At 41.2% G+C, this 8,879-nt stretch overlaps 1 protein-coding gene across 12 annotated transcripts in view; it reads right to left on the reverse strand.

Annotated features, from left to right (window-relative positions):
• The window catches only part of BPNT1 (3'(2'), 5'-bisphosphate nucleotidase 1), a 30,819-nt gene extending 22,509 nt beyond the window's left edge, over positions 1–8,310 (reverse strand). For 3 of the 12 annotated variants that reach the window (XM_065542044.2, XM_005540885.5, XM_074036648.1), the window contains exons 1-2: positions 8,144–8,310; positions 484–611 (exon numbers count right to left, since the gene is read on the reverse strand). In XM_065542044.2, coding sequence (XP_065398116.1) covers positions 484–603 — 120 coding nt within the window. In that variant the 5' untranslated portion in view covers positions 604–611; positions 8,144–8,310. Of the gene's footprint in view, positions 1–483; positions 612–6,224; positions 6,290–8,107 lie in introns of all 12 variants that reach the window. The other 9 variants (XM_015450201.4, XM_005540883.5, XM_074036658.1 and 6 more) reach the window with 6 other exon arrangements.
• Positions 8,311–8,879: the final 569 nt, after the last annotated feature.

Here is an 8,879-nt window from a genome sequence, read left to right on the forward strand (position 1 = left end):
GAAAGTCTGGAGTCTTTTTTTTTTTTTTGAGGCGGAGTCTCGCTCTGTTGCCCAGGCTGGAGTGCAATGGCACGATCTCGGCTCACTGCAACCTCTGCCTCCCGGGTTCAAGTGATTCTCCTGCCTCAGCCTCCCAAGTAGCTGGGATTACAGGCGCTCACAACCACATCTGGCTAATTTTTTGTATCTTTAGTAGAGATGGGATTTCACCATTTTAGCCAGGCTGGTCTCAAACTCCTGATCTCGTCATCCGCCTTCCTCGGTCTCCCAAAGTACTAGGATTACAGGCGTGAGCCACCATACCCGGCTTTGGAGTCATTTTCAAAGCAGAGATCGAACCCTTTTGAACAAGGGTCTTGTAGTCTCCCTAAGGGAGCCATCAATTATTTTAACTGATAAAGTCTGTCCACATTTTTACATCATTTAGCTCAACCTCAAGAACAAAAATAAAGTTGGTATGAAATGATATGAGAGTTTGAGTACCTTCTCCACGATACCCAGGTCTCCTTCAGCAATAACACGTCTGACTATCATTCCTGCCTTTTGAGCAATAGAATATGCTGAGGCTACCAACCGCATCAACACAGTGTTACTGGAAGCCATGATAAACTCTAAAAAGAGATCAAGAAAAATGTTTTGTTAGTTTCAAAGTCAACTACTGGTTTTATTTACTTAAATCCAACTCAGCACATATTAATTGAGCGCTAACTTGGGATTGCTCCCATTAACTGAGTAAATTCTTTAACATATATTTACTAAAAGAGACTTGGAAAAAACTCCATTTGGGCATTAACTCTCTCAATAAGTTCTGTATTTTTTATGTTTGTCTGCAGATGAGGCATGTCAAAGCATAGGAGAAACTGGCCCAGGATGCTGAGCATGTGAAAAAGTTTGTGTATGAGGTGGTGGGTAATGTGCAAAGTATGTGGAAGGTGCTTTGGAGGCTAAAAATATGAGATGTAAGATTTTTGTTTGAGGAGCTAATATTTTGGTGAGCTGTAGATAAAACAATGTAACCTAATGTCTATAACATAAAACTAGGAAGTGCCAAAAGAGGTATGAATAGTATAAGGGATGTAGGTGTGTAGGGCGTAATTAAAAAGGGAGGGTGTATTAGTCTGTTTTCGTACGGCTATAAAGAATGACCCAAGACTGGGTAGTTTATTACTTCCAATGCCAAGAACCACAATTACTTTTGCACCAACCTAATATAAAGGAAAGAGGTTGAATTGACTCACAGTTCAGCATGACTGGGAAGGCCTAAGGAAACTGACAATCCTGGCAGAAGACAAAGGGGAAGCAAGACACCTTCTTCACAAGGTGGCAGGAAGAAGTGCCAAGCAAAGGGGGAAGAGACCCTTAAAAACCATTAGATCTCATGAGAACTCACTCACTATCACGAGAACAGCATAGGGGGAAACTGCCCCCATGATTCGATTACCTCCACCTGGTCTCTCCCTTGACAGTGGGGATTATGGGGATTACAATTTAAGATGAGATTTGGGTGGGGAAACAAAGCCTCACCACATCAGAGGGATTGCATATAACTACAATTATTTTCTGAAAATCAATGAATATTCTCCGCTATTATTTACCTCCATCTTTGTCAGTAGCCAAATAAAGAGAACAAGCAACATAACAAATTATAATGAAGACCAATCACCTGGAAAAGTAAGGCGTGTCAGAGAAGTCTCTAGCTCCAATAAAATAAATAGAAAAAACAGGCTTTAGAATTAAGTACATTGCTTTTTTTTTTTTTTTTTTTGAGACGGAGTCTCGATCTGTTGCCCAGGCTGGATTGCAGTGGCGCCATCTCGGCTCACTGCAACCTCTGCCTCCCGGGTTCAAGCAGTTTTCTGCCTCAGCCTCCCAAGTAGCTGGGATTACAGGTGGCCTCCACCACACTTGGCTAATTTTTGTATTTTTAGTGGACACAGGGTTGCATCATCTTGGCCAGGCTGGTCTTGAACTCCTGACCTCGTGATCCACCTGCCTCAGCCTCTCAAGTGCTTAGATTACAGGCATGAGCCACTGTGCCCGGCCTGTACATTCCTTTGAAAATATGAATTCTGGCCAGGCACGGTGGCTCACACCTGTAATCCCAGCATTTTGGGAGGCCAAGGTGGGCAGATCACCTGAAGTCAGGAGTTCGAGATCAGCCTGACCAACATGGTGAAACCTCATCTCTACTAAAAACACAAAAATTAGCCGGGCATGGTGGCGCACACCTGTAATCCCAGCTACTCAGGAGGCTGAGGCAGGAGAATCGCTTGAACCTGGGAGGCGGAGATTGCAGTGAGCCGAGATCGCACCATTGCACCCTACCTAGCCTGGGTAACAGAGCGAGACTCCATCTCAAAAAAAAAAAAAAAAAAAAGAAAGAAAATATGAATTCAAATCCTGAAATTTTAGTGACTGTTCTGGATGTACCACCCACATTCCCTTCAGGATTGAAGAGCTTATTTCCCCACTCGCTGAGACAGCTCTCAACAGAAGGCCCTTAGTTGCCATCTTTCTCTGGGAGTATATCTGCTGAGAAGGATCACTTCATCTGAAATGTCACAATAGGGAGACTTAAAGGCCATTTCCTACCCCAAGTGGGCTGCCACCCCAGCACTGAAGGGCCATCCAGCTTCCAGAATACCCTATGGGGTCGACTGAGGCCTTAGCTGAGACTGCATCACAGCCCAAGATGCCTTCTCCTATATTCTTCCCTTCCTCCCCTTCCCTCCCACAAATGATCCCAAAAGCACTCCCTAATAAACCTCTTCCACTTTATCTCTGTCTTACAGTTTTATGGGGAATCGACCTATGACAAAAACTTCCCATCTCTAAATCAAATCAACATTATTTCATCGCAATAAGGGAACACATGATTGTTCCCTAGACAAAAGGACTATTTTATATATATATATGGTGTGTCTCTCTCTATATATATATGTTTATTTATTTATTTATTGTTTTTTGATATGGAGTCTCACTCTGTCGCCCAGGCTGGAGTATAGTGGTGCAATCTCAGCTCACTGCAAACTGCCTCCCGGGTTCAAGCGATTCTCCTGCCTCAGCCTCCTGAGTAGCTGGGATTATAGGCGCCTGCTACCATGCTTGGCTAATTTTTGCATTTTTAGTAAAGACAGGGTTTCACCATGTTGGCCAGGCTGGTTTCGAACTCTTGAGCTCAAGTGTTCTGCCCACCTTGGCCTCCCAAAGTGCTGGGATTACATGCCTGAGCCACCACGCTTAGCCCTGCGACTATAAAGGACATTATAAATCTCCATTCAGCAATAGTCATTATTCTACCACAAATTTCTGACTGAATATTTGATTTGACGTACGTTATAACCCCTTTAACATTTTTTTTCTTTTTTCTTTTTTTTTCTGAGATGTAGTCTCACTCCATCACCCAGGCTGGAGTGCAGTGGCGCAATCTTGGCTCACTGCAATCTCTGCCTCCCGGGCTCAAGTGATTCTCACGCCTCAGCCTCCTGAGTAGCTGAGATCACAGGCAGCTGACACCATGCCCGGCTAATTTTTGTATTGTTAGTGGAGACGGGGATTCACCATGTTGGCCAGGCTGGTCTTGAACTCTTGACCTCAGGAGATCCGCCTGCCTCAGCCTCCCAAAATCCTGGGATTACAGGTGTAAGGCACTGTACCCAGCCTTCTTTACATCTTGTTTCTATCATCCACATTCTATTGACAGGAATTATGAACCTAACTGAAACAATAAGTGAAGTGTTTGAAACTCTTCAGAAGGAAGATGGAATTGAAATTTATGGCCGGGCACGGTGGCTCACGCCTGTAATCCCAGCATTTTGGGAGGCCGAGGCGGGTGGATCACGAGGTCAGGAGTTCGAGACCAGCCTGACCAACATGGCGAAACCCTGTGTCTACTAAAAATACAAAAATTAGCCGGGCGTAGTGGCACACACCTGTAATCCCAGATACTCAGGAGGCTGAGGCAGGAGAATCACATGAACCCAGAAGGTGGAGCTTGCAGTGAGCCAAGACGGTGCCAGTGCACTCCAGCCTGAGCGACAGAGCAAGACTCCATCTCAAAAAAAAAAAAAGAAATTTATGTAAGGTAATGAATACCATACTGTGACCAATAGCTATCTGGAAATTAAGATGAAAATGAAAAGGGTTTCATTTTTGAAATGGAGTCTCGTTCTGTTGCCCAGGCTGGAGTGCAGTGGCACAATCTCAGCTCACTGCAAACTCCGCCTCCCAGGTTCACACCATTCTCCTGCCTCAACCTCCTGAGTAGCCGGGACTTCAGGCGCCCGCGACCGTGCCCGGGTAATTTTTTGTATTTTTAGTAGAGACGGGGTTTCACCACGTTAGCCAGGATGGTCTTGATCTCCTGACCTTGTCATCCACCTGCCTCAGCCTCCCAAAGTGCTGGGATTACAGGCGTGAGTGAGCCACCACGCTCAGCCAATATAACGGGTTTCTAACTGCAGCTGACACTTGAACAACATGGGCTCGAACTGAACCGGTTCACTTTGTGGATTTTTTCCAACCAAATGTGGACAGAAAAGGTATGTAAAACCTGTAGACAGGAAAGGCTGACTTTTTAAAATATATTTTTATTTTATTTTCAAGAGAGTCTATGATCTGTTAAAACTGAGTTTTCATCTATGAGTGTTTTGGAGGGTCAACTGTGGGACTTGAGTATGTGCAGATTTCAATACTCTCAGGGGTTCTCAGTTGATTCTCAGGGAATCAACCTCCCTCACATACTGAGGGATGACTCTATATAAAGTGTTTGTTTTATGATACCATAATCAGGCTAGATTAATTTTCTTGGCATACTAGGAGTTACATGTGGAATAAACCAGTTACAATTACTACTAATTCAGGAGCACTTCAGATAGAAAACAGAGAAATGCGGCTGGGTGCGGTGGCTCACACCTGTAATCCCAGCACTTTGGGAGGCCGGCAGATCACGAGGTCAAGAGATTGAGACCATCAAGGCTAACACAGTGAAACCCGGTCTCTACTAAAAATACAAAAAATTAGCTGGGCATAGTGGTGGGCACCTGTAGTCCCAGCTACTCCAGAGCCTGAGGCAGGAGAATGGCGTGAATCTGGGAGGTGGAGGTTGCAGTGAGCCGAGATCGCGCCACTGCACTCCAGCCGGAGCGACAGAGAGAGACTTTGTCTCAGAAAAAAAAAAAAAAAGAAAAAGAAAAGAAAACAGAAATAATTTAGTAAATACTTTGTCACTCTTATTTCTATTCCTTTATATCCATATCCAGGCATATATCTGATTTATTCTGCACCGGAAATGTGGTCTTTGTGCAACTGTTTTGTTCTACCCAGATGTCTTGACCACATTTTAATTATGTGTTCATATGCTCCTTCAATTCTCATGTTATGTAAGAATTCTTTTGTAATAGGATGATCACCTTCCCTCACTGTATGGTGTTGTTATAACTTTTCATAGATCTCATTTACCTTTGAACCAGTTAAGCAACCATTTGAGCCTTATCAGGCTCCATAAATGACTCAACTACTTACCCTTGTATTTGCCAAGTCCATGGTGTTTTCTTCCAAGGAAAAACTTTCAGGCATTGTCTGTCTACTAATTTCATCACAAAAGGATATTATATATAATAACCACCAATTAAAGCTAACATCAGCTTATAAAATATAAGAATGGGAAAAATAATAGAAGAAAATAAAAATGGGAAAAATAATGTTGATGTAAAGCACACAATGATTTATAAAGAGATTCCACAAATCGCTTTTAATTGGCAAATAGGAAAATATTTTACCATTCTTCTTTGAAGTACTTCTCTGGTCCAAACTGAATTAGTAATGAAATAGTACTATGCCCTAGCCTTAATCGTTTTCTTACGTATTTTTTAAACAGATGAATACAATTTTGGTTCTTGGTTAAAAAAAAAAAAGAAAAAATAAATAGTCAAATTATCAAAGCACAAAATCTATACAAGAGGTCCCTTTTAGCCTTTTTAATTATGCCCCCTCCTATACTATAATAAGATTTACCTTTTGATGATACAGGTAGATCAAGAGCAAAGCCTAAACTAGCTACAGGCAAGTTAACTTTCTTAAAGCAGTTCAAATAACACCATTGTACTTCTTTCTCTACCAGTTTTACATCTTTGGGCCTTAAAACACTCTTGTGAAGGTGTCTTTCCGAAAGCCTAATCTAAAACAGGATAGCGGTTAAGGGCACAGGTTCTGGAGCCAATTACCTGTGTTCAAATCCTGGCTCAGCTGTGGACTTTGAGAAAACCACTTAAATTTTCTGTACCTCAATCTGTAAAATGGAGACAATAGTACTTATAGGGCTGTTGTACTTATTAAATTAGTAACACATGTAAAGAAAACACTTGTCCCTGGCACAAGGTAAACACCAAATATACTGGCTAACCATTATTATGATTGTCCTTATTTTGGTTATTTTGCAGGGAGGGACATTAGGGCAGTGTTAAGGGCAAAGAGTTTATGTGGTTTCTCCAACAGTATTCTGACCTTGAGAATACAAAATGATAATCAACATGACCCTCAGAGTGTAGTACAGGCTTTTCTTCATAACATTCTGGCCCTGAGGCTTGGAGTAGACAAGAAAAAAAGCTGTATAGCACTTAAGGCCATCGACCTAACACCTATCCATTTGAGAAATCTTTACAACTGCCAAAGAGCTAGTTCAGAAGGATGGAAAAACAACAGGAATCAAACATTAGTTTCTTCTCATATAAAGATTGTGACCATATGAGGATTAGGATCTAAAAATGATGAGTTCCAGATCAAAATACTAAAATTATTTATACTTTGGAACTTGGCCTGATGATAATGTTCAAGGTCATCTGAAAAAATAAAAATGTAAGCATAATGGAGCAAATTCTGGAAGAAGAACAAAGAACAGAGGTACTCCCCTTATCAATTATCAAAATATGATAAAGTATGATTTAATCAAAATGATATAAAAGTTTGGCTAGTGAGACAAATTAAGGAAATAAATTGCAGAAATAGAACCGAACACACTAACGGTAGTGTTTCAAATCATGGGGGAAATTTAATTTTGCATAAATGGCAGGGCAGTTGCTAAACTTTTAAATACTTTTTTTTTTTTTTTTTTTGATATATAGTCTTGCTCTGTAGCCCAGGCTGGAGTGCAGTGGCTGATCTCGGCTCACTTTCACCCTCTAGAGTTCAAGTGATTCTCCTGCCTCATACACCTGAGAGCTGGCACTACAGGCACGCATCACCACGCCTAATTTTTTCAGTCAGGCCTATAGTCCCAGCTACTCGGGAGGCTGAGGTGGGTGAATCACCAGACCCTGGGAGGTCGAGGTTGCAGTGAGACATAATGGCACCACTTTACTCCAGCCTGGGCTACAGAGCAAGACCCTGTCTGAAAAAAAAAAAAAAAAAAAAAGGAAAGGAGAAGAAGAAGAAAGAAGAAGGAGGAAGAAGGAAGAAGGAGGAAGAAGAAGGGGGAAGAAGAAACAGGGAAGAAGCAGCAGCAGAAGCAGAGAAAAAGAAAGAAAAGAAAAGAAAAAAAAAGAAAAGAAAAGAAAAGAAAGAAAGAAAAAAAGAAAGAAAGAAAGAAAGAAAGAAAAAGAAAGAAAGAAAGAAAGAAAGAAAGAAAGAAAGAAAGTAAGTAAGTTTGTCCTTTGTCCAGTTTGCAAGGGTGTGAAGGAACATGTACCTGAGCATTGTCGGTAAAGTAGTGAACCCTCTTAGGAGAGCTTTGAGAACCTTAATAAAGTATAACATACATATCTTTTGAACCAGCAATTATATTTCCAGAGAAATCCAAATAAATCACGCAAACCTACAAATATGTAGAAATGGCAGTTGGACGAATATTTGCTATTTAAATAAATTTACTTTTAGGTGCCAAGCAGTTTTTAAATTTGGGTGCATCAACGAACTCAATATCTAGGTTTGTCTTGTTATTTCTACAATATATGGCTATAAAAACCTTCCAGATCACGAAGATAAAAGCACAGATAAACAATTAAAATATTGACACTCTAGAGTCCAAGTCCGAAATCAGAATATCTGGAGAAGCAATCTGATTCACATAAACCTTTTTTATTTTATTTTATTTAACATAAATCCTATCTACCTGGCTCTTGCCCAGACCGGCAGGAGAGAAACTTACGGCGACAAACCTGGAACAACGTTGGACCAAACACACTTCAGGGGCAGCAAAAGCGCGTTATCGTAAACCCAGGTCCCTCGTCGTGTCCAGTACCGAGCTTTGGCACTGTCAATAAATCTTTCGAGATGGATGGCAGCCCTACCTCAGCTAGTGAGCATGCGGGAAACTCCGCGCAAGCGCACAACAGCGATTTAACACTGCGTCTTTAGACTCCTGATCCGCGGGAAAATACCACTTGTCCGTGTTTTCTCCAAGCTCTCCGTAGGTGCAAGTCACCTATTGTATTAAATAAAAGGGAAAGGTGTTCCAACTTTCAAAGATTGGCTCAAAAAAAAAAAAAAAAAAAAAAAAAAGAAAGAAAAGAAAACAAGAAGAAGGAAATAAAACATTAAGGCAGCAACAGTGTGTTGAAAAAAAAAAATTGGTTTTGATTTCACCTGTCTTCCAGCCCACTTTGTAGAGTTCACTGTTTTAAAATGTTCATTGGATTAGTGATACCGCTCTGCGGCTATTTAACTTAGAACCCCTAGCGGTCCGTGAACAGGCTTCAGCAGGTCCACCACACACACCTCCACCTCTCACGCCCCACACAACAACAAAGCAACTTTATCAGAATTGTGTTAAAGATGCTTGCATATGTATGTGTGTGTGTATGTATATATACACACATATATTTTTATATATATAAATATATATACATTTTATATATATGTGTGTGTATATATTCACATATATG

The sequence above is a fragment of the Macaca fascicularis genome, chromosome 1, assembly GCF_037993035.2.
Source record: "Macaca fascicularis isolate 582-1 chromosome 1, T2T-MFA8v1.1".
In the NCBI taxonomy this organism is placed as follows: domain Eukaryota; kingdom Metazoa; phylum Chordata; class Mammalia; order Primates; family Cercopithecidae; genus Macaca; species Macaca fascicularis.